General features: G+C 39.3%; 1 protein-coding gene across 5 annotated transcripts; it reads left to right on the forward strand.

Moving 5' to 3' along the window:
* The first annotated feature begins 17,445 nt into the window (after positions 1–17,445).
* Positions 17,446–23,385, forward strand: LOC110915124. 5 transcript variants are annotated; one of them, XM_022159764.2, is made up of 8 exons: positions 17,449–17,740; positions 20,121–20,439; positions 20,515–20,800; positions 20,896–20,988; positions 21,079–21,326; positions 21,727–22,056; positions 22,607–22,702; positions 22,880–23,385. In XM_022159764.2, the coding sequence occupies exons 3-8, from the start codon at positions 20,785–20,787 to the stop codon at positions 23,252–23,254; spliced, it is 1,158 nt and encodes a 385-aa protein (XP_022015456.1). In that variant the 5' UTR covers positions 17,449–17,740; positions 20,121–20,439; positions 20,515–20,784; the 3' UTR covers positions 23,255–23,385. The 5 variants fall into 5 exon arrangements, with proteins under 5 accessions (XP_022015455.1, XP_022015454.1, XP_022015456.1 ...); XM_022159763.2 differs by having other exon boundaries at positions 17,446–17,740; positions 20,121–20,800; XM_022159765.2 differs by lacking the exon at positions 20,121–20,439 and having other exon boundaries at positions 20,584–20,800.
* The last annotated feature ends 3,149 nt before the right edge of the window (positions 23,386–26,534 follow it).

Below are 26,534 nucleotides of genomic sequence, written 5' to 3' on the forward strand. Positions count from 1 at the left end.
AATATCATCACCTCCTTCCTCCTTCACATCAGACTCTGAGTGATTATCCCCAGAAACAGAGCCTTCTTCATCAGAACTTCCAGAATAACCAGAACTGTCATTACTTCCAGAGGACTCTTCTTTATGAACATGCTCGATGATCTTTGCATAACAAGCTGTTCCACTTCTCTGATCATCTTCACCAAACTGCACAGACCAGTCACATCCCTCATCAGCTTGAACAGCCAAAGCCCGATTGGGATTTGAAGTTCCAGACTGGCCCTGATTGTTATTAACTGCCACAATCCTCCTCTCACGGTTTTCTTGCTGGGCATTCACATTTGTAGTACTCGTCTGGTTTCTGAAAGGGTTGTGATTGCCATGTTTTGTTGGTAGAGTGCACTCACGTTTGAAGTGCCCTTTATTACCACAGTTGAAGCATGTAACGGCGTTGATATCAAACCCATACTTCGTATCTTTCTTTCCTTCCAACGAAGTTCTTCCAGTTCGAGCCATGAAATCTTTTGCTCTTCTCACTGCACTAGCAAAAGCCCATTTGATATCCATCAACTCCATTTCTTCCTTGTCGATCTGTTGATAGTCTTCATTGGTCATGTTGATGTTTCCAAGCTGACCTGCTACCAAACCACAGTAAGCACTGACCATTGTATTGATAATTTCCATATGCTCCTTAGCAACTTCAATGCTGAGGTGTGAAAGGTTTAAATTATCGACTCGGATTGTGTTAGGGTTTTGAGGTTGAGGATTGTTTGTATAGTGAGCCTGCTGTTGTTGTTGTGGTGGTTGGACCTGTGGTTGTGTTGGGACGGGAATGTAAGACCTCGGATCAAAAGCCGGAGCAGCAGTTGATTGAGGAAACGGAAGAGAACTTGTATTCGACACAAATGCGGTTTGCAGTTTAGGTTGCTGAGCTGCAGCGGATCTTGCCAAAACATCGAAGCCTGGAAGGTACATTTCTGTATTCTGAGGAGCGCGAGCTCGCTTTGCTTTCCTGATTTCTTCATCATTTTTATGTTCAAGCTTCTGAATGAACTCATAGATGTTAACCGTGTCTAGAGTTCCAGTATGCTTCAACAACTCAATAAAAGAACTCCACTTTGGAGGTAAGGCGTCAGCAAACCTATTCACCATGTCTTGTTGAGTAGATACAACCCCATAAGCACACATTTCACTAATCAGATGATAGAACCGTGTTGTCATATCATTTAGAGTTTTGTTTTCCAAAAATTGAAACGATTCAAACTCTTTCTTCAACAAATCATGACGAGACTTTCGAGTAGCTGCATTGCCTTCTCCTCTAGCAACTAAGGCATCCCACAATGTTTTCGTGGTCTTGCAGTAGGAGAACTGATGATAGATATCTTTGTTGAGTGCTTGTGTAAGTGTAGCAAAGGCCTTTTTCTCCAATTCATAAGCCTTCTTGTCATTTTCAAGCATGTTAGCATAACCTTCTGAAGTGGACGCAGCAACCTCCAGATTAGCATTGAATGCATTGATGAAACACGTCCAAAGATCGGTGCTTTGCCCTTGAACATACGTGTGAAAGCGGTTTTTCCATGATGGAAAGTCGTTCATATGATTCAACTTTGGTGGACGATTGTTGCTGCCCGTTTCGCTTTCACTAATCAAAAGGTTTTGAATGCTTTGACTTTGATTGGATACCAAAGCCCATTGACTTGGACTGATTGATGGCGGAGGAAACATACTTTTCGCCCAAGCTGCGGCAGAGGTTAGCTCTTGACTAGATTGTGAGTCAATACTCCAGTCCCAAGGACTTGCACAACTCATTTTGATGAAATACTAATAGAAAACCTACACAAACACAAACTGTTAACGATCAAACAGACACGAATTGAAAGATACTGACTTGTACGAAAGATCAAGACTTGTTCGAAGGATCAACAGTGTTCGAAAGACCACTGTTGAGTTTCGAACAAAGACTTCGAAAGATTCACAAATGACAGATCCTTATCTTTCGAGCAATTATTTCGAAAGATTCACAACTTGAAAGATCCTTATCTTTCGAATACTGATCTCGAAAGATTCACAATGAAAGATCCTTATCTTTCGAAAATGTGTCTCGAAAGATTCACAATGAAAGATCCTTATCTTTCGAAATAAATATCCTTATCTTTCGAACAGCTATCCTTCGAATAGATTCCTTGATCGAAGGATAAGGCTCTGACTTCGAAGGATGGGTCGAAAGATGTATATCTATCGAAGCTTCCTTGATCGAAAGATGATCGAATGATATCCTTCGAATACTCCTGACACACTGACACTGATATGACAGGTTGGTGAAAAGGTGATGGGTTGGTGAAGTCAACTTTCGGCAAAAGAGTATGGACAGACCATGCCTTTTCTACCAACTTTGATTTTGAAATAAAATATTCCCAAAAAGGAAAACCTTATCCAGAAAATCCGGTCACCTGAACCCACCGGAATTATGGCCGGAAATCACCAAATATCTTAAAAACAAGTTTTAAGTTACCCAACCCGCCTTTGAACACACCCGAAAGGTTTAGAACACGTTTTTATGTTTAAAAATGTAAGAAAACCACCAAAAACGGGTACTAAACCAAGTGTCCAAACACACCAAGACTTGAACAAACCCGGTTTTAAACAAGGTAAAGAGCCACGGCTCTGATACCACTTGTAGGTCCCTGCGGAGGATGAGGTTAAACCTTAACCTTGTTATAGTAACACACTAGCGAGTGCGGAATCCAAGCTAGAGTGCAACCGAGTTGAGACAAGTATAAACACAAAACACACAAGATTCACCGATTAACACCACTTGTATTAATGCGAATGAAGGTTCCGGTTACAAGCACAAGGTTTACAAATCTGTTTGGTAAACTCTCTAACAGTGTGTGTTCTTGACAGAAATGTCTCTCAAGTTCTGACTTGTCTAGAATGAAATGAACACACTGCATGGGTATTTATACCCAAACACAGGTAGTCTGTCCGAAGGATCCGATAGATGTCTCGAAGGATCATCTATCGATGTGAAAGCTCTCGAAGGATCCATGCATACCTCGAAGGATGATGTATCCTTCGAGGTCCATTATTATCATTCGTGGGATATCTTTCGAACTCATCGAAGGATAGAAGCAATCCTTCGATGACCCAACCTTCGACACAGACAACTTACAATCATGCACAAACTGTTTGGCCAAGTCAAACTAGGAGGATAGTTGACTTGGTCAAACTTACAAGGCTAACTTAGACATCGTTTTACATCGAGACCGAATACAGACAAAGTACAGACACAAGTGCACCAACACTGATCCGTAGAGTTTTGTAAAGATCTTGTAGTGATCAAATCAAAAGTATTTTGGTGTTTTAAACTGTTTTGAGTTAACAAATTTGACAATATGAAGTTGGCTTTGGATTGCCGCTTCAAATTGAAATACACCATCATATTACTTAAATGTATTGGGTTGCGCTAAGAAATTTAACGCAATAGAGTACTAAAAAAAACCAAAATATAGAATTAAAAAACATGGAAATAGGGTATAAAAAACCCGAAAATAGGGTATTTTAATATCCGGTCTCTTAAGAATCGGAACCGAACCCTACCCGGAACCAGACACATGGTTTTTTGGTCAAATAACCGGAACCGAACCGGTTACAGCAATAACCTGTTCCAACCCTTAAAACGAAAAACCGAAACCGGTTCTATAACCGGAACCGGTTATTAAAAATACCCGGTTTGTGCACCTCTACATCAAATGTAACACCGCGAAAATACTATATTATAATTAACTAAGGTTAACTAACTGAGTTAACTAATATACTATTGAATAATGAAATGTTAGTTAAAAACCTTTAAAGAAAAAGGTTTAAACAAAGTAGAGGGGGCAAATCTGTAAATAAAAGAAACAAATAGATTTATATAACAAAAAAAAGGATAAATTACATTTTTCGTCCTTTATGTTTGTATCGTGTTGCAATGGATAACCTTTAACTTTAATAATTACAATCACAATCCTTTATTTGTAAAACTCATTACACAATACGTCCTTTGATCATAATCTGATTAAAATTTTCAGTTAACTATGACATATGCAAGGTACATGAGGGTACATTTGTAATTCTACCACTATGTTTAATAATATATTTAAACAAATAAAATCCTCTATCTCCCTATCTCAATCTGTGTTACACCACCATCAGTTCTGTGTCTTTCTCCAACCAACCACCCACCACCACCATCAAATCTGCCGCCACCACCACCAAATCCCATCTCCTTTCTTCAGTTCTCTCTTTCACCCTTCTCTCTCTAACAACCACCACTATCAACAACCCACCACCACTCTCTAACACCCACCTCAACCACCCACTGCCCCCATCTTAAAACTAAATCCGATGCCGGTTTATATCCATCAAATTCGTCTTCTTGTTGGATCCACACAATGTAACAAACAAGGGTTTAAATCTTTCCTCAAAACTTTCCCCTTTTCCCTCCATAAAATAAAGGTTTCCGTCAATTTCCAAATACTTGTCCAAAATGGCAAAAGTCTGCCTTTTAGTTCACTTTCATTTCTTTAAAGATTAGGGTTCCTTGCATCTTCTTGCATATTATGCAGGTCTGATGTGTATAGATTTAGGATATCTATTTATGTTTGTTCACTTTATTGGTGAATAAGGAGATATGGGGTTTCTTGATTTGCTCATTATTTGGGCGTGCGGTTCAGTTTGAGCAAGTGAGGTCTGGTTTGATTCTGAAAATATTCAAACTTGTGGGTGATTTGATGAGTTACATGGATATCCAGCAAGTAAGACTTTACTTTTAGTTATTTTTTTTTCAGATTTGAAATATTTTCTTAAGGTATTGTAATTAACGTCTAATCATTTAGAGTCCCCTGACTGTTTGCAGACGTTGTGTATGTTGCAAACTGTAGAATCGTATGTTGCAGAATCGTATGACTTGAATCAGTTGTTGCAAAATATTGTCGGTGGTTGTTAATAGTGATGGATGGTGGTCTTTGGGAGGAAGAGAGATGGGTGGTGAGGTGTTTAGGTGGAGGCCAGAGTAGTGGTAGTGAGGTGTTTAGGTGGTCGTTGTGGTGGTGGCTGGAGTGGCAGAGGTGAAGCTCAAAGGTTACAAGGTTAGGGAGAAGAGGTTGTTGACTTGAGAGGGGGATATTTTTGGTTGACTTGTTTTTTTATAAACTATTTTTAATTAAGTTGTTAAAATGACTAAATTACCCTTAATTGATCAGACTTAATTGAAAATTTTAACCTACATAGTGCAAAAGGACCTAAGGTGTAATGGTTTTAATAAAAAAAAGGACTGTGACTGTAATTATTGAAGTTAAAGGTCATCCGTTGCAATCCGATATAAACATAAAGGACGAAAGTGTAATATACCCAAAAAAAATAAAAACACAACACACAAATTTTAGCAAAATTGGTCAATTGAAGGTTGATTAGGAGTCTAAATTTGTGCATGAATTTGTATTTGTGATCACCTAATCCAAAGGATCATAAGGTATGTCACAATTTGATATTTGGTGATGTTAGAAATATTTGGTGAAATTTAGAAATTCTAATCTCTACACGAATTAGTGAAATTTATGCAAGTTAAATGATGTAAACAAGCTTAGGAACAACCCCTAAGCGAAAGATTGTGAATCAAATGCCAAATTATAAGTATTTGAATGAAATACTATGTGTATACAAGTGGGTTTTGTGGATATATAGAATATATGAACTAAAATGTTGTGAATGATGTATTTGGTGTTTGATACTTTGAATTTTAGATGCTAGTTAATGTGCATCAACCATTATGGTGATAAGATATATGTATACATGGTTAATTGATGATGTCTAGACTTAAAAGTTAGTATAAAAATCTTGCCCACAAGATGCTTGATGAAATGCCTAAGTAATCATGGATTGATTAAAATGTATGAAGGAATCACGTAAATGAGATTTGACAAATTTCGTGTCATATGTGGTATTACGAGTTCTAAACTATAAATCGGATTGACCTCTATAGGCAATTTGGGTGAAGCATCAAGTGGCCAAGCCAGAGCAGACACTCGCTTGAAAGGAAAGCTTTAAAGGTACGCGACTTTATGCTTCATAGAATTTCGTTAATATCTTGTATTGTTGTATGACGAATAATGAGGATAAAATCATAAAATTTGGTTTGTTCTTAAGCGGTGGATTCCGTACGAATAAACCAAATGGTTAAGTGCGAATTACGATAGTTTGGTCGTGAAAAGTGATGGATTTCACTAATACTACCAAACGGGTTAAGACGATAAATTGATAAAAGTGTGGTTGGATAAAAGCGATGGATTTCGCTAAATCAACTAAACGGGTCAAAAATGAAGTCTTGATGAATACCGGAATGGGTGCATTAATGATGACTTCGGAAAATGCTCGGTTGATGGGTAGGATTTCAATTATATGCGTAAACCGAGAAACGGGAACTTGGATTTAAAAGTCAAAACGCTCGGATTATGAGTTATAACTAAAAGATGAACAATTTCGCAAATGGAAATTGTGATAATTATGTTCAACCATTTTGTGGTTGAACGAGTTGAATAATTTCGTATGCTTACCGGATAACGGATGCATAAAACCCGTGGATAGTGCCCCGAGTAATAGGAATTATTCATAGTGATGAAGTTCATGTGAATTAGGGGCTGTTTGGCAACATCTGAATGGTTAAGTGCTGAACCAATAAGAGGTCTGAACCATTAATTGCTGAACCAGTAAGAGGTCTGAACCATTAAGAGCCTGTATAATGCTTAACTATTCAGAGGCAAATGTCTGACCAATTCAGATTAGAGGTCTTAACCATTCAGACAACTCTGTATAATTCTTAACCATTCAGAGGCAAATATCTGAACCATTCAGACATCTGCTCATGAAACAAACAGCCTGAACCTTTAAGTGCAGAACCAGTAAGAGGTCTGAACCATTAAGATCCTCGTTAGGAGGTAAACAAACAACCCCTTAGATATAATCAAACAAGTTTGTTTGTTAAAAACATACCCGTGTCAAATAATTTCGTAAATAAATATTAAGACGAAGGCTTATAAGATGAGAATTTAGCTCATCCGAATGGTGGATTTTGATTCCAAATGGTAAAGGATCGAATTACGATCACGTAGGAAGAAACGATAGGTTAAACGAATAAACGAATTAAAAGTTATGGTGGTTTTCGTGTTAAGGGCAAAATAGGAAACTTCAGTTCAGCGGAGCTGAACCGTAGCCTACAGCTGAAGGCCGTAGGTTACGGTGGTGAGAATTAAGTTCAGCAGATCAAGCCTTAACCTACGGCTGGAGGTGTAACACCCCGTGTTTCCGAAAGTCAAAGTCAAAGTCAAAGTCAAGATTGAAGTCAAAGGAAGAAAAGATCGCTAATTGCGATCTGTCACTCCTTGCTCAATCCCTGCTTGACTTCTTTGACTAAAGTAGCCTACTTTATGTTTTTACGTTAGTTGTATTATGTGGAGTAATTAGCTAAAATCGAACTAATCGAAGTATATGTCTCAATACGAATCACTTTACGACTGTGAATAGTAGGAAGTAACAATGCGATAAAGTCAATTAATCAGTAATCGAGCTAATCTAATCATCATCGAACTCGAAACTCGAATTATGCAACTTTGGTGTTATTATACGTGTGTGTGCCTTATGTGTTACTTGTGCATGCTTATTTATGTTATGTGTGGTAATCAATCAAATCGCAATCGAGACGTAACCGAACTCAACCGTAATCGAATTGTAATCGCTAATCAAATACGAAACAAGGATGATTATATGTAGATATAGTATGATAATTGGTGGAGAAGAGATAGTGCAAGATCTGAGTAGTTGGGATTAAAAGTAATTTGAAACGAAAACTCTATCGCATTCGCATCACTCACAATCGAAATCGAAATGTCAAAAATTGTCTCACCGAACACTCGAATCAGGCGACTGATCGACCAGGCTACCAGCCGATCGAACAGCCAGCCGATCGGACTGTTGTCCGATCGTACAGGCTGTCCGATCATGCTGCCCAACCGATTGGCCAGCCTTTACCTCTTTTGGCATCCTATAAATACCCCTGTTATTGTCAAACTTTCTACTTTTGGAAACTTCTGGACAATCTGTTTCGATCAGTGCCATGCCCCGATGATTCCGCCATCGGTTGGGGTGTCACAGATTGGTATCAGAGCCATAACTATAGGGAATTAGGAAAGACTCGACCTAGTCCGGGTCGATGTCTTAGAGACTTAGACTACAGTTAGGAACCAACAGACCGAGCATACATGCTATATCTCGTTATTCTCGCTTACACTACACTATCACCGCACTCGAATTTTCAATAATGAGAAAGCGATTTAGCCAAGATTAGGTGTGAAAACCGCGAACTCTCGACTAAATTGCTTGATCAATGCTGTTTTATCAACTTATCAATGATCTCTTCATTATTTTACAATAACGAACGCTTGTTTAACGGGGAGAATTATACCAAACCAGGAGTGAAATCCATATTTTGATGAATAATCTCCTCTATTTTACTAAAATCAAGGGGAAGTTGTCAAGCTAGGGGTGAAACCCTAACCTTGACGGCTTGTCCATGGATTTTACCAAAACTCTCACCAAAGCCTCGACGGACTCCAACGACCTGAACTCACGATATGACTAGAGGAATGCGTGCCGAATGCCCAAGAATCGAGGCCGAGGCCAATCCCGAAGTCAGAATGTGATGACAAGTCCTTGAGAATAGTCGAATCGCTTTGGGTAGTCAATGTCTAATAGCCACAAACAATCTATTTCTCGATTTTTACATATTTCAATTCTGAGCCGCAACTGCTGACTCTGATGGCTCTTTGATTTTATGTGTGTTTAACTGTTTATGTGTTTAATTTTGATATTTATTCGATTTTTGCTTTCACTTCGATCGACACACACAACCCGCATTGCTCTTCTATCTCAATACCCTAACAGGTCGCTACAATCTGGGCGACATTATGCTATACGCTATTACTATTACTATACTATTCGATATATTATACGTGATCGCTATATTCAAATGAATCGCGAGCTTTGAATGATAGGTTTCTGTATTCTGACTGCCTCTGTGATTGAATGCTTATGTGCTTCTGTGACTACGTGAATCTGTGGTTATGTGCCTATGTGTTTATGTGATACATGGTTCAACGTGTTCCTACGCTTTCGTAAGTGGTAGACATGTGAGGTGAGGTTCGATTATGATGTGTCTGAGACCTACGACGATGTCTGTTGCAGACAATGTCGTCATCTGGACACCGAACCCCACTTACTCGCCAAGAAAAGAGGGACAAACGTCTTGCTGCTATCATCGCCAAACAAGTAGCAAGAGCTGTGAGTGAGGTTTATGAGAACGTTAGCAAATCATCTGAGGAGTCGAGAACTGAAGCTCCCAAAGATGTTGCCAAGACTGTTTTCAGTTTCAAACAGTTCAAGGCATGCGGACCAAAGGAATTCACCGGAGAAGATGGCCCAACAGCTATGTTTCAATGGTTTGATTCCGTCGAAGTCACTCTGCGCCAAAGCGGCTGTCCAGAAAATCTCTGTACCCTAAATGCAACCGGCGTCTTCCAGTCCCGAACTCTAGACTGGTGGACGGCCGAACGAAACAAACGCGGGAATGATGCAGCTTATGAACTGACTTGGGAAGAGCTGAAAACCATTATGATGGATGAATTCTGCCCTCCCCATGAACACCAAAAGCTGGAGGACGAGTTTTGGAAAATTAAGCAGAAGGATGGAGACAACGCTGCCCTGACTGCTCGCTTTAAGCAGCTCAGCATTATCTGTCCCGATCAAGTCAAGACGCCAGAGATAGTAATCAAGAAGTACGTTTGAGCTCTACCCGATTGTGTTGCCGATTTTGTTCACGCCGCGAAGACCTCCTCAATTGAAGAGACTTACTTGCTTGCCGTCGAAATCAACGACAAGCGAGTAAAGGCTGGTTTCTGGGATAAGCCCTCCAAGTCTCTGCATCAAGCCACCACTGCTCAGCCGTCCAAGTCATCACGCCGCAAGAAGAAGCACAACAACAGCAACTCCAGCAACAAGAACTGTACTGTCACTACCACTACTGCCCCTTTGCAAGTCGTACCGGCTCAGCAGCAGTCTCATCATCGACCAGCACCAGTTACTCATGCGCCGCCAGCAAAGCGTGCATACACAGGTCCCCACCCGCTCTGCCCGACATGCTCATATCATCATCCGGTGGGTCTTGCCTGTCGTTTCTTCGCTCGTTGCAATTTGTACGGTCATTTCACTGCCAACTGTCGCTATGGTCCCCGGAACACCGTAGCTCCTACCACTGCTCATCAAGCTCTACTCCCAGCCCCGTAAGGCCAACAAGCAGCTCAGACACCAGCGGTCAATGCTCGAGTCTGCTTTGCATGTGGTGATCCAAACCACTTTGCAAACATGTGCCCGAATAGGGTTGTGAAGCAAGAGCCCCAGCAGCAGCAGCAGCAACAGCCTCCGCAACAGCAACAAGCAGCACGCGCCAGAACCTTCAACATCAATTCTCGCCAAGCCCAGACTGACAACAACGTGGTTAATGGTACGTTCCTTATGAATGGTATTTATGCGTCATGTTTGTTTGATACTGGAGCCGATAACTGCTTTTTGTCGTTTGAATTCGAGAAGCTCCTTAGTCGTAAGCGCTCTTATCTTCCCTCGTCATTCGAAGTTGAAGTCTCTACAGGAAGAACTGTCGCCGTGAATTCTGTTCTTCGTGATTGTACCCTCGAGCTCAACAATCACATCTTTCCAATCGACCTTATTCCGATGCAACTCGGAAGTTTTGACGTCATAGTAGGCATGGACTTTCTTCGCGAAAACCATGCTGAAGTTGTGTGCTTCGATAAAATGATTCGATTCTCGCTCGCGAATGGTGATTTATTATGTGTGTACGGTGAAACTGCTTCGAAAGGCCTCAAACTTATGTCCTGCGTCCAGGCTAGCAAGTATCTCCACAATACAGAGCTTTCTTGGCCAACATTGTAGTAGCGAAGAAGGAAAAGAAAAGAAAGACAGAAGTCAAAGACGTTCCTGTGGTCAGTGAATTTCCTCAGGTATTCCCTGATGATCTTCCTGGACTACCGCCAAGTCGTGATATTGACTTCCGTATCGACCTCATTCCTGGAGCTAACCCCGTTGCCAAAGCCCCTTATCGACTCGCGCCATCCGAAATGCGGGAACTCTCGAACAAACTCCAGGAATTACTTGAAAAAGGTTTTATTCGCCCGAGCACCTCTCCTTGGGGCGCGCCAGTCCTCTTCGTTAAAAAGAAGGATGGGTCGTTCAGGGTGTGTATCGATTATCAGGAGTTGAATAAGTTAACCATCAAGAACCGCTATCCCCTACCTCGCATCGACGATTTGTTTGATCAACTGCAAGGTGCTACGTGTTTCTCGAAGATCGATCTACACTCAGGCTATCATCAGCTACGCATTCAGGAAGAAGATGTACCCAAAACCGCCTTTCGCACTCGCTACGGCCATTATGAGTTCGTTTTTATGCCTTTTGGTTTAACCAACACACCCACGGTTTTCATGGATCTGATGAATCGCGTGTGTAAGCCATATCTGGACCGTTTCGTCATCGTGTTTATCGACGATGTCTTGATCTATTCCAAGTTGAAAGCCGAACACGCGCAACATCTACGTTTGGTTCTCGAACTACTCCAGGGGAATCAACTTTATGCCATGTTCTCCAAGTGTGAATTCTGGCTAGAAGAGGTTCAGTTTATTGGTCACATCATGAATAGTCAAGGTATCCATGTCGATCCTGCGAAGATTGAAGCAGTTAAGAGCTGGATTACACCAAAGAACCCGTCTGAAGTCCGTTCTTTTCTCGGATTAGCAGGCTATTATTGACGATTTATCTAAGGATTCTCCAAGATCGTTGTGCCGCTTACTGCTCTTACGCATAAAGACAGGTCTTTTGTTTGAGGAACTGAACAAGAGTCTGCTTTCCAAACCCTCAAGCATAAGCTTTGCAATGCTCCTGTTCTCACATTGCCCGATGGAAACGACGGTTTTATTGTCTACTGTGATGCTTCCAACCTTGGTCTTGGCTATGTCCTCATGCAACGAGACAAGGTTATAGCTTACGCTTCTCGACAGCTCAAAATCCATGAGAAGAACTATACAACCCATGATCTCGAGCTAGGCGCGGTGGTTTTTGCATTAAAGATTTGGCGACACTACCTATATGGTACCAAGTGTACGATCTTCACCGATCATGGGAGCTTGCAACATATCTTTGATCAGAAGGAACTCAATATGCGTCAACGCCGGTGGGTAGAACTTCTCAATGATTACGACTGTGAGATTCATTATCACCCAGGGAAAGCAAACGTCTTTGCCAACGCACTCAGCAGACGGAGTTATTTGCTCAGCTTCCGCGATACCCAAGCCCAATACGATCTCGAAACTCTCATCTGCGAAGCCCAGCACGCCTGTTTTAATGAACGCACCTTGAAGAGGGAGAGAATCTATTACGATGGAGCTCAGCTTGTAAGCAAATCGAATGGGATCTTCTATTTTCTTGACCGAATTTGGATCCCTAAGCGGACTGAATTGCGAAAGATTTTGATGGACGAAGCCCACAAATCCCGGTATTCTATTCATCCCAGTGCCGATAAAATGTACCAGGACCTTCGCTACAAGTACTGGTGGACGGGCATGAAAAGGGATATCGCTCTCTACGTTGGGAAGTACCTGACTTGTGCAAGGGTCAAGGCTGAACATCAAAGGCCCTCTGGCTTACTCGAGCAACCCCCAATCCCTATGTGGAAGTGGGAGAGTATAGCTATGGACTTCATAACCAAACTTCCGCACACGTCATCAGGCCACGACAACATTTGGGTTGTCGTTGATCGTTTAACCAAATCAGCCCACTTTTTGCCAATACGGGAAGACTACAAGGTAGAACGATTAGCCCGAATCTACACTGACGAGATTATTTGTAATCATGGTATGCCTCGTGACATCATCTCTGACCGTGATGCCCGGTTTACTTCGTGATTGTGGGAAACATTTCAAGCAGCTCTTGGTACGACGCTTAACTTAAGTACTGCATTCCATCCTCAAACCGACGGACAGACTGAAAGAACGATCCGTATTCTTGAAGACGTGCTCCGTGCGTGTGTCATAGACTTCGGTGGTAATTGGAATAAATACCTGCCGTTAGTCGAATTCTCATACAACAATAGTTATCATACCAGCATCCAAATGGCACCATTCGAGACCCTGTATGGAAGAAGATGTCGATCGCCTATTGTGTGGCACGAGATCGGTCACTCGCAATTAACCGGTCCTGAGCTACTACAAGAAACGACCGACAAAGTCCTCCAGATCCGAGACAACTTGTTGGAAGCTCGAAGTAGACAGAAAAGTTACGCCGATAGAAGACGCAAGCCCTTGGAATTTGACGTTCGCGACTACGTACTCCTAAAGGTATCACCTTGGAAGGGTGTGGTCAGATTCGGCAAGAAAGGGAAACTAGCGCCTCGATATGTTGGACCTTTTAAGATTCTGGAAAGGATCGGAAAAGTTGCCTACAGACTCGAACTACCGGAGGAACTTAGTAACGTCCACCCGACTTTCCATGTGTCAAACCTCCAAAAGTGTCTGGCTGAGCATGATTTAATTGTACCTCTCGATGACCTTCAAATAAACGAAACACTACACTTCGTGGAAAAGCCTGTCGAAATCATGGATCGCCAAACCAAGCAGCTCAGACGTTCGCGCATTCCTATTGTGAAAGTCTGATGGGAAGGCAAACGAGGCGCGGAGTTCACTTGGGAACTCGAAAGCGACATGAAGGCGAAGTACCCGCAACTGATTAAGTGAAAGTCTAGAGAGAGAAAATTCTCAAATGTGATTCACGGTGCTGTACATCCTTCGATCTAATTTCGAGACGAAATTCCCTAAACAAGGGGAGGCTGTAACACCCCGTGTTTCCGAAAGTCAAATTCAAAGTCAAGATTGAAGTCAAAGGAAGAAAAGATCGCTCTGATACCAATCTGTCACACCCCAACTGATGGCGGAATCATCGGGGCATGGCACTGAGCGAAACAGATTGTCCAGAAGTTTCCAAAAGTAGAAAGTTTGACAATGATAGGGGTATTTATAGGATGCCAAAAGAGATAAAGGCTGGCCGATCGGTCAGGCAGCATGATCGGACAGCCTGTCCGATCAGCTGGTAGCCTGATCGATCAGTCGCCTGATTCGAGTGTTCGGTGCGATGATTTTTGACATTTCGATTTCGATGGCGAGTGATGCGAATGCGATAGAGTTTTCTTTTCAAACTACTTTTAATCTCAACTACTTATATCTTGCACTATCTCTTCTCCACCAATTATCATACTATATCTACATATAATCATCCTTGTTTCTTATATTACTAGGTCGTAACGTACGGGTAAAAATAACAAATTCGTGTTTCATAATAAATAATATCTTAAAGGTAAAAGTCGGTGGCCCCTGATTTATATATCTACATGCTGCCACCTATTCAATACAATTTTATAGAACAATTGATTATGAGATTACTTGATTTCGGTAGTGACATGGTTTCGATCTATGTACACATTTTTTTTCTTTTAATGTTATTCTTATATTACTAGGTCATAACGTACGGTAAAAATAACGAATTCGTGTTTCATAATAATCGTTTTATAACTTATTTTTTTTTGTGACTCTGAATTTTTTATCTTACATTTAGGTTTTCATAACATAATCTACTAACTTCATACGCTTCCCTTTAATTGTCTAGCCACATCCATTTCACATCCGTAACCGGGTTTGCAACAACGTTTTGACGTCAGTTTTGAAGTTTGCAAATGTGTCTTTTAACACGTTAATGTCATTGTAAGGCCTCCCCGCAACACGCAAGAGGTAATTATGGTCTTTCTATTAAAATACTTTTTAAATTTTATAAAGTTATAGTATGTGAGGCATATGGTTTTAATATGTTTTCTTATATGTACGTAAACACATTAATGTCATTGTCGCAAAAAGTGTAACGAAGTTCGCAAACGCGAGCTACACGCCGCCCGGCCGCGCCGCAACTTCGATATAAGAACACCGCTTATATATGTTACATTGAGTGAAATCAAATACATTGAAACGCGCATTTTCATGTGGTTAATGGATCACATGATGTTTAGGCTAATTCATACGATGTTTGTAACGGGCACGCGGCGCATTGCTTGCGGGTCATATTACTAGTCGAGGACCTCAACTTGAGGTGATTAGGATGATGGATGGACTCAATGTATTGTAACAAATAAAAGAAATTCAAATGGGCTGAAGTTTTAGATGGATGCAATTAATATGATGAATGATGGAAATAATTAAGTGGGAGATTGGACAGGCCCACAAAAGGGAGATTTTCCTATTTGGACTAATCTGGAAGGGGCCATTTAAGGTTTTTTTTTAAAAAAATGTGAGGGGCACAGTTTTCTTTTAAATCAATTAAGAAGGTTGTACACAACAATTTTTCGACGTTGAAGAACCACAAATTTTTTTTGGTAGAACTGGATTTGTTATTCAAAAAAGGGTTGTGGCACAACTTGTTGTCTGTTTACCTGCTATTGTTATGTAATTTTCCTAACTATAGTAGTTTTAAGTAAGTTCATTAACATTACGAATTCTAAAGTCAAAACTGAGGGAGGGAGGGAGGGAGAGAGAGAGAGAGAGAGAGAGAGCTACGTAAGCACTAAGATCATTTCCGACTTAAACTAAGCAAGGTGACGTGTTCACAAAAAACACAACTCGTTGATTGTAAAAGTAAATTCTTTAGTCATTCTTATTTTTTCTAATAGTAAGGTAAAGTCAGTCATTTTAAAAACAAGTTAACAAATTTTTCAAAGCAAGTAATCACCAGGACCAAAATCACATATGCTTCGCTAATTAGCCTCAAACTGGTTTGCCACACGCCCACACCATGCTCCCATCCTTAGCTACTTCCTTTTTTACTATTTGTTTTTAGGGTTATCGATTTTATCACTTCCAACTATTAGATATTGGTCGTTGTCACTTCTAACTATCACTTTAACTCCCACCGCTGCAAACTTAACACTTTGTGACTTTGTGTGTTGTGTCACTCCGGTTGAGTGGTTTTTGGCTCCCCTTTTGTCTCTTATAAGCATATTCACATGCGGTCATTAGTAATTCACAAAGTGTTAGCCTAGTATCACCAATAACACAAGTCAAACACTAAAAAATGTTCACCTGCGGAGTGACACAACACACAAAGTATTAAGTTGGGAGTGGTGGGAGTCAAAGTGATAGTTGGAAGTGGTAGCGGCTAATACCCAATAGTTGTGAGTGATAAAATCCAATAGCCCTTGTTTTTAATCCTCAAATACAATAGTTGTCATATTGAAATATATATTTATTTTTACATACGGGTTTCCGGGGTGCATGGGGAAGTAAGCGGGGACTATTTTTGTTGCAAGTGGAATGTGCCGCCAACATTCCAAGTGCTTGAGGTGAACTCAGATTTCGGTAAATTGTTACCGCATGTAGGAAGTGGAGGGAGAGAGGGTAATGGTGGGCCTCACTCTCTTTCAACCAATAATACATTTTTTTCTTTTTCTTTTTAAAAAATATAGTTTGGGTGAAACCACCCCCGTGATTAAGTGCTTGAGGGGAGTTGGAGAGGAGAGTTGACATGGACGAATTTGATTGGCTCCGGTGAGGGAAGTTGAGGGGAGCACCCCTCTCACCCTAAGTAATTGAATGTTTCTTTCATTTTCATTTCAAAGTTTATGACAACACTATTAGATAATATATTTTATGTTGAGTAACCCATGTAACACGGGTACTTAAATTAGTTGAACCTATGTCAACAATGCGGTGATGAAAATGACATACAGCGATGTCAATCTTAACTATCAATTGAATTTGCCGAAAGTCCAGCCTTAAGACAACGCATTTTCTTTGAACCGTATGAGTTTAATGGATCAAAGAGGAGTCACGTGGCTTAAATCAATGTAGTGGATGCTGAAAATTGTGATGGTGAGGCACCGGTTCGACTTGGATGGGAGGCGAGGTTTTACCTATTATTCCACTCACTACAAGAAATAAGGCATTTAGCCACTAACCCTTTAGCGACGAAATTTTTCGTCGCCATAGATCAGATATAACAACGAAGTTTAGTTGCTATAGGTTTTCCAAGAAATTTCATTTTTTGAACCCTACAGGGACGAAAATTGGCTTCTATAAACTTGGCGGGGTGGAGGGAAATTATCCCGCTTTGTGAAAATATTTATACCAACCAAATTTCGTCCCAATAGAAAAATGAAGTTTTAATTTTATTTTTTTTAACCTAAGTGTAAATAAAAACGAAAAAACAAAAAACAAAAAATCATTTTTATTAACCTACAGCGACTAAACCTCGTATCCAATAGCCCTGAACATTGTTTCATATGAAAGACATCTTCTTTTTCCCCTAAAACCACGTTCCTCAATTTTCCCTAAAACCCTCTAGCAGAACCCACTTCCCTCCAGAGAATCAAGTTTTTTCCTGCGATTTCGGGCAAGAAACCACCGCCGTCACCGGCTGCTGGTAAGTTCCATCCTCTTTATCTTCTTTTTTGTTCATTTAGGGTTTAATTTTATCTTTATTTACATGTTTCCGGCGATTACCGGTGGTTTTCGGTCGTCTGGAGTGTTCGAAGGTTCATTGTTTCACTTCTTCAAGCTGAGTTCAGGTTTGCTCTGTTTCACCAATTTAATCTTTTCTTCATTTGCACCATGCTTGGATTTGATTGTAAAGTAGACACGAAGCTTCCTTCTAGATGTATATGTGATTTATAGCCCTAGTTTGTTTATTAGTAGAATTTTAGATAGGGTTTTTTCATCTATGCCCTAGGTGAGTTTTTGGGGTCATTGTGTGATGAACACTATCAATCAGATACTGTAGGCGATTGACTAATGAATAGACCTGGCAAACGGGTCGGTCGGGTCATGGGTCAAACGGGTCCAGCGGGTTTAGCCTTGAGTAAACCCATAAATAAATTTGAAGTGAACATATGTAACATTGTAAGTCTGTGTTCCAGTGGGTTTAGCCGTTGAGTTTAGTAGTAGAATTATAAGATCATGAGTTCAAGTCTGGTTCGTGTCTTTTTTTTTTTTTTTTTGTAAATAGTTCAACTCCATTGTGATTTGTGAATAAAAGTGTTCTAACATTAAATTTTGATTTGTGAACAAAAGTGTTTGTTAAATAAACCCAGTTTCAGTGCATTAGGAACAAGAGTCCAAGTATTGAATTGGATTATTAATATAACAAAACTACTTAATGAAAATTAGTTTCACAAGATTTAATGTTGATGTCAAGTTTGGAATGCCAGTCAAGTCCTTTGAGAAACTGAGTTTTTTTTGTTTGTTTGAAAGTTTAACTTCATTTTGAGAAACTGAGGTTAATAGACCTCTAATTAGGCAGCTTGTGTTCTTGGTTTAAAAAAGTGCGCCTTAAGCGCGCTTAAACGCAAAGCGACTCTAGGCGCAAAGAGTTGCGCCTTGTGTGACATAAAGCGAGCTATGTACAAAAAGCGCACAAAAAGCGAGCTTTTTTTGGAAAAAAAATCCCACTGAGGCGCACGCTTTTTGTACAAAAGGTGTTTTTGTGCTTTAAAGTGTTATACATGCAGCTAAAATGGTTGTACATTATATGATTTATACATTAAATCATATATAAACCTTATTTGTCACTATATTTTGGGCAAGGGATGCTAAAAGACTATAGGATATATATAAAAAAATATATAAGCACCTTGTGCCTCACCTACGAAAAGCTGACTGCTTTTGCGATTTACGCTTCACGCTTTAATTTTAGAACTTGTCGCTTTTGTGCGCTTCACGCTTTTTTAAACCAAGCTTGTGTTGTAGTTGAGGTCCTTGCAAATCATGACTAAAAAACTATTAATGTGGTATACAAACAATTATTACCAAGTCGTTAGTCCAAAATGATTTAAGTTGGCTAGAACCTATTTCAAGTTCATAAAAGTGTTTTAGTTTGAACATTGAAGGCACTTGTTACTAGGATTTTGGTGCCAGATCCAAACCATTCACTTCCACTAGTTAAATAGGTCAAGTGGTCAACATGATTTACATAATCCAAAATGATTATAACCTTTAAACCACATAGCTTTGTCCCCAACAAAATTTGCCCATGTTTAACACTTTGAACATGAACGATTTTCTCCTTTAAAATGTCATTAAGAAGTTTCTGTTGTAATATGCGTAAATTAGTGAGTTCGCTATGATGGTACGAGTTTTTATGGTAGGAGTTTTTATGGCCGCTTAATCGTTTATCGACTTATAAACACATCAAACTGCAAGACTGATTAGTGAGTTCGCTATGATGGTACGAGTTTTTATGGCGGCTATGACTTTTATGGTCGCTTAATCGTTTGCCAGCTGCGAATATGCTGCAGACCGGCTGCGAACATGCTGCAGTCTGGCTGCGAATACTCTGCAGACCCATAAAAAGGTACTGCTAGTAATCTTTTAACAAAAAAGATTTGAACGATCAAACGAATTAACAAACGGTCTGCATGCCAAACTTACCTGATAATTGAAGTGCTGATAGTATGTTTTTAAATGTCGATGCTGATTGCTGAATGCTTGAGCCTGAATGATTTTTGGACGGCTGAATGTTTTTAAATACCCTATATACTATAATAGGGTCGGTTTCGGGTACTTTTCGGTTCGGTTCTCGGTTCTAGTCGGGTCGGACCTATTTATGCTCACCCCTAATTATAATTATTATTATACATATAATTAAGTTATTTTATATATCTATATAAATGGTAATTATTGTTATATAAATATATGTTTCATATATTAATAAAAAATATATAAACAGAAAGCTCGTTTAGGCTCGCGACCCGGCTCGAGCTCGGTAAGCGAAGCTCGGGCTCGAGCTCGTTTACTAAACGAGCTTGTTTTTAGGCTCGAGCTCGAGCTCGTTTAAGCTCGGCTCGTTCGAGCTTTTTTTCGAGCCGAGCTCGAGTAGCTCGCGAGTAGCTCGGCTCGTTTGCACCCCTAGTTGCTAATTACCCATTTTTTGCATCCTTTGCATTACTACAGCAAGTTACCCTGTTGCCTTGGCAAGATTTGATCAACATTCTTCAAAATCATAGCTTGAGACATATGAACATTATTCTGGGCAACTTGCTGTAGTAAGGGATCTTCTTGGGGTCTGGTAAAGGACGATTTACAAAAGACAATATTGTATTCATCGACATCAGTCGTGAGATGTATCCTGGAATCGAGTGGTATGATCATCAGCAATACATTTTAGCTACACAAGCTAAACAAGTGTTCTATCTCCAAGATCCTTCTCAAAGAACCGGAAATTGGAGGGTTGTGGAAGACGTTCACCATCGAAAACTTTGGGATCATCCAAGTATGAGTGTTGCTAATGAGGCTGATGTATTGCACGCCACTCAATCTTCGAATTATAACTTGGTTGTCGATTCAGGCTATGAAGTTGGTGAATCAAGTACACGAGACACTCAATCATTTGATTGTAACTTGGTTGTTGACTTAGGCTACTTGCCCATGAGGACGACCTTAAGTGAAGGTGGTGAAGACGAAGACGAAGACGAAGAAGAAGAAGAAGAAGAAGAAGAAGAAGAAGAAGAAGAAGATGATGAAGATGAATACACTTCAAGTGAGGAAGACGAAATAAATGATGATATGGACGTTGACGGTGATGACAATGATCTTGTAGACACACATTATTGTAGTGATGATTCCGATTAAATGTATGTTTGTTGTTTGTCTTTGTTCTAATTGTTTAAAATTTATTATTTATGGCTACTAATTATTATGATTATGTTTTTTTATGTTTTTGTTAAAGACATGGTAAATGTTGCTAGCTTACATGGTGGGGATGGGGGGAATGATCCTCCCCATGGTCATAATCATAGGATACCTACGAGTTGTCAGTCATGTAAGTTAATTACTTGTTCTAATCAAATATTCGTTTTCATCTTGGATATCTTCTGAATTTGCTAAATTTTCAATTCGTGTATCAATGTAGCTAAATGCAAGAAAACCCGTTCGGTTGGAAGAAGCCTCAATCTATATGAAGCATTTAAAAAAAATGGTAATAAGCCACTCCCCCTTGAATATAGTACAACAGAACGCCAATTTAGGGCCGTGGGAGACAATTATCAGATGTATGTGAGGAAGATATCCCAAGAGGTCGATTCAGAGGTTCCTTACCATTATTCTAGTTGGAAGAATGTTGATGCTAAGTATAAAAAGGCCATACTTGCCACAATTGCTGTAAGTAGGGGTGTTTTATGGGTTGTTTAATCGGGTTTTCGGGTTCTTGGATGGGAAAAACTAACCTGATAACCAAACCAATTATAAATCACAAATATCTAAAGCCTGCTGATATATTATGTTCCAAATAAATTATTGAACTTTGATGACTAAATTACCTACTGATATATTATGAAAGATTAATGAACTTTGAGTGAATTACCCCAATCCAACCTGAAAACCATTTAAATTATTCCGGGTTCAAGGTTATTTGGGTTTGGGTTCTTCGGGGAATCGTTTATATCGGGTTTGGGTCGGGTTTCGGGTAAAAAGGACAACCCTAGCTGTAAGTATACAAATTAATATTTTTATTTCAATTCGTTAACATTCAGTTTTTTTTTCTTATTTCTTCATTTGGCAGCACTATTTTGATATGAAAAGTTTCCAAAATACGGAGCATTGGGATGCAATCAAGGAAGGGATACAAGTAGAATGTGCAAGCCGTTTCAAGGACAGAAAGGCAGGAATGAAAAAACATTTTGATAAGCATGGAGGTTATAAAGATGTTGAAGAGGCAAAGAAACACCCCCCTGAGTCAATGAATCCAGAAGCGTGGTGTAAGCTCATTGATGGCTTGTTCACAACTCCCGCGTATATGAATCGTTCTGAAAAAAATAAGGCAAACAGATCAAAACAACTTTATGGAAGTTATCACGGGAGTCAATCTCTTGCCGATAGGCGACACAAAGAGGTAACCACTCGTACAAAATTACTTTTTTGAATCAGTAGTCATATGTTGGGTCACACAATTATAATTCGAAAATATATGTTGTAGGATCTTGGCATTTTGTAATGTAGAGAATCAAACTACAACTGAGAAATTTTGTGCAGAATGCATACCTTCATGTCTATACACTCTCGGATGACGAAACTATTTTGGCCATCATGATATGAAAGAGTAAAAAACCTGTTTTGGCCATCCGAGAAAAACCTTAGTTTTATTCATATTCCCAGCTGTTTTATTTTATGGATCAAAATAAGATTAGCATGATCATAATCAAATAATTTCAACTTTGTAATTTGTTTTATAAAGAAAGTGTACACAATCTTCATAACATACAAAGATCAAATAATGCATGACCAACCCGTCTCTTAATCGATATAGCATAACATATTCTGTTTACAAAAGCCCACAAAAAAAACTTACAGTTAGAAATAACAGAGCTAACCATGTTCTTGTGACCTGTAGTTTATATATCGGAATTGAAGTGGGAGAGAGCTGACCATGCTTTTGTTTACAGGTTAAAGAAACCGGGCTAGCCCGCTATGTTAAAGGTTGGAAAGAAATGCATTATAAGAAAGGCAAATGGATTAACGAAAATGCAAAACACGCTTTGGTAAGTTGTATCATTTTTTGACCCGTTTAAACTTGTAAATTGTAATTTAAGGATACAAAAATGGGTTCGGGATATTATTGATATTGTTGTAACAGACCGGTTATCCATTTTATAGTGGTTATGCTGCCGGATTTTCGTAAAGCATTTAATGTATGTATATTTTATTGTTAAATGCAGGAAAACATTGAAGAAGAGTATAATAGATCATTGTCGTGCTCGGGTGGGGATGAAATGGAGGTTGATCAAGTTGGGTGTCTTAAAAAAGCTTTAGGGACTCGCCATTCTCACTTACGGGGCGTTGGACGAGTTTTGAAAAGTGTAACACCCGAACTATTCCCTAATGTAAATAGGGATGTAGAGGATGAGCGTTGGCGAAAACAAGAAGAAGCTAATGAGAAGTTGCAAAAAGATAATGCGGCTTTGAAAGCACAAATGAAACATATATTGAAGTTGGTACTTCCTGGCTCGTCATTTCCACTTGAAGAAGAAGATGATCAAGAAGAGGAACAAGAGGAGGAACAAGAAGATCAACAAGATGATGAATTTGTTTAACTTAGTTTCGTTTAGTTTAGCTTGGAAGAATGTATTTGAATGATATATTGCAACTTTTAAGTATTTAGATGTTATGGCTATTATATTAGAATTGACCTTAGTTTGATTTTAAAATTTGTCGTTTGAACGCATTGATGTTTACAGCTTTTAATTTAGGAAACCTGGAAAATTAGAAAAAAATATCAAAATTTTTTCAACAATAGCGACGAAATGTAGTTGCAATCAGTGACACTCCATCTGCAACCTATAACGACTAAATTTAGTCTCTATAGGAGAAAAATCTTATATTTGTAAACACACTATAGCGACTAAATTTAGTGTCTGTAGTAGAAAAATATTATATTTGTAAAAACCCTATCGCGACTAAATATAGTGTCCATAGAAAAAAAAAATCTTATAATTGTAAAAAACCTATAGCGACCAAATTTAGTCTTTAAAGGTTAAATTACAGAAAATTGTAAAAACTCTATAGACACTAAAAATAGTCGCTGTAAGTCAATCTATAGCGACGCCTTTATAGCGACGAAAATTGCACCCTGTTACGACGGATCTATAGCAACGACCCTGTTGCGACCAAGAGGCTGGCGGCGGTCAAGTAGTCAACCTTGACCACAGCGCCCGATATCAGGTGATTAACACGTCGTTCCTTGCCGTTAAAAAAAATTTACCAATAAATCAAATTGAAGACCCACGGCACATTTCAATGAGACTTTAATGGGGCAAAAATTGGTCATTTACATTAAAATTTTTTCTTTGACGTCAGTTTTTCTTATCTAAATATTACCATTTGTATAATCAGGATAAACCCTATACCATTTCTTTCTTATATATTTTTCACTACAACAACTCCAAGCAAGAGCAAGAGCTGGACACATTTTGAAACAGAAGGACCATTGTTAATGCTATGGTTAGACCATGGATTGGTTGTAAAACCGTACGAAGTTCATCAAATTAATCTGCTAAAGTGCTAATGAAGACAACACCAGGCACTTTGTCTCAAATTATCCATATCTTTGAGAAGCTTTAAATTGTGTCATGTACAGTAGTAAAATGGATAGCTATTGGAGTTTTCTTGGCGGTGATAATTGGCGGCAGCATAAAGGTATGGTGGCAACATCGATGTCTTTTGCTGGTTCTTCTTGAGGTGAAGAAGAAGATGATACCATTGGCAGAGCTGCTCCATACAAGCGACAACATTCTTCTTCGTGTTTCATATATAAAACGTATAATAGTCAAATTTCACACGACGTCATGTTGGAAATATTAAAGAGGTAAACATACAAGTTGGTATGTTTCCTCCATCCCACATTGGTGGAGTGATTGAAGTTTGAGTGGTTTATAAGAGGTTACCCCTTATGGGTTTCCATGGTGTTAAATGGGTTGAGAAGTGGGTGAAGCCCACACACGCGCCGAGCTGAGCCAAGTCGCGAGCTCGTGTTTGAGGCGTGAATGGGCGCGTTTGAGGCGCACTTCGCTAGGAGGTGAGGAGCTTTTATTTTTAGCTAAGGTCTGGTCAGGTGGGTCAGATCTGGGGATCGAATCAGATAGGGAGATAGAGATGAGTTCGAAACCAGTGGGGGTTATCTCATTATCTCTAGTGAACCGAATTCGTATGAGATATATATCAAGTAACATGAATTCGTTTGGGATATTCATCCAGCAACTGAATTCGTATCAGATATATATTAAGGCATTCGAATTGGTTATGGATGGTTATCCTACTCCCTATTTTTCTCATTCTCTCTGGTATAACCAAACCTATAAATAAAAGCTTCCTGCTACCTATTCTACACACCAATTTTCGCAGCTCTCTCTCTCTCTCTATTGTGTGTTCCTGTTTTCGTTCCAGCTTCTGCGTTTTCTGGTTTCCATTGCTGTTGGAATACCAGATCAGTTATGCATTAAATCCTGGGAGTTTACGATGTAGCTCACAGCAATACGAGTGCATAAAATCCTTTAAGGACAGGAATCATCCTTGCAGTTCAAAGATTGTTCTTCCATAATTGCCAGGTTGGTTTTTAATTTACGTGTTCTTTAAATTCGTCCGACAACGGGACAGTCTCCTTCTACCTTTCTTTAATCAGTTTGCTCAAGTTGGAACAAACTGGTTTGGCTGATAACTCGGTAATTAATAAAGTAATATTAATTTATTGTTGATTAATTTAATTTTCAACACGGCAATCTTTTTTACGATTGACACCATTAGTTATGAAAATAAATTTTGATCTTATGATTGAACACGTTTTTCATTGATTTTACCAGAAAAATATATACATATACTTTTACTAAATAAAAATATAGTTTTACCAAATAAAAAAGTTATAGTTTAGTAACAAAGTTTAATTTCTTAGTTTCAAACTTTCAGTTCACACATAGCCGATTTTAAGGAGTTAAAAGCCTGCTTTCTTTACGTACCCAATAACTCATTACCCAATTAGTAACCTTATGTACAAAAAACCTGTCTCAATGGTTGAAATTTTTCAATGGCAATTGATTGTCGATTATCAAGGTCTATAGTCGATCAAACGGGAGAGTTGACTGAACAGTTATACAAGGGTTGAACAAAATGGTAATTAGATGTATGAGTAAACTTCCGTTTTGCTCCCTGTGGTTTGGTCACTTTAACGGTTTTGCGCCAAACCTTTAAAAATAGCCATTTTCCTCCCTGATGTTTCGATTTTGTCTCCAGTTTGCTTCAAGGCTCTAACTCAGTTAAAATTTTCAATTTAAGGTAGGGGTATGTTGGAATTTTACTGATACAAGTATTTAATTTTATTTATTCCTTAATTTTTTTTTGTATTTTATTGATATTATAATTCTAATTATTTATTCGTCATACATATCACTAACATCTAAAATCACCATTCACTGTCAAACCTCCACTCCAGCTAACATACCACCACCACCAGACATCATCACCACCCCTCCCATTCTGCTACTAACAGACCTCCACCACCGCCAGCACGTTAGCACCACCCCTTCCCCTCTGCTAACAGACCACCACCACCACCATCACGTCATCATTACCCCTCCCCTTCTGCCGTCGGACCTCACCACCACCATGACTGTCGTTGGAATTAACCACCGCTAAAGTCATCGTACCCAATAACCACCGCCGCCTCTTGAAAATCTTGTAATCGGCCAAGGTTTGTAGTGATTCCCGGCCAAATCTTGTCTAGGGTTTCAAATCATATTCGAGTTTATGGTTTCAAATCTCGTTTGTAGATCCAGTTTTTGATCTCGTGTAGATTTTGGGGATTTAGATCGAGTTGTAGATCTT

The sequence above is a fragment of the Helianthus annuus genome, chromosome 16, assembly GCF_002127325.2.
Source record: "Helianthus annuus cultivar XRQ/B chromosome 16, HanXRQr2.0-SUNRISE, whole genome shotgun sequence".
In the NCBI taxonomy this organism is placed as follows: Eukaryota; Viridiplantae; Streptophyta; class Magnoliopsida; order Asterales; family Asteraceae; genus Helianthus; species Helianthus annuus.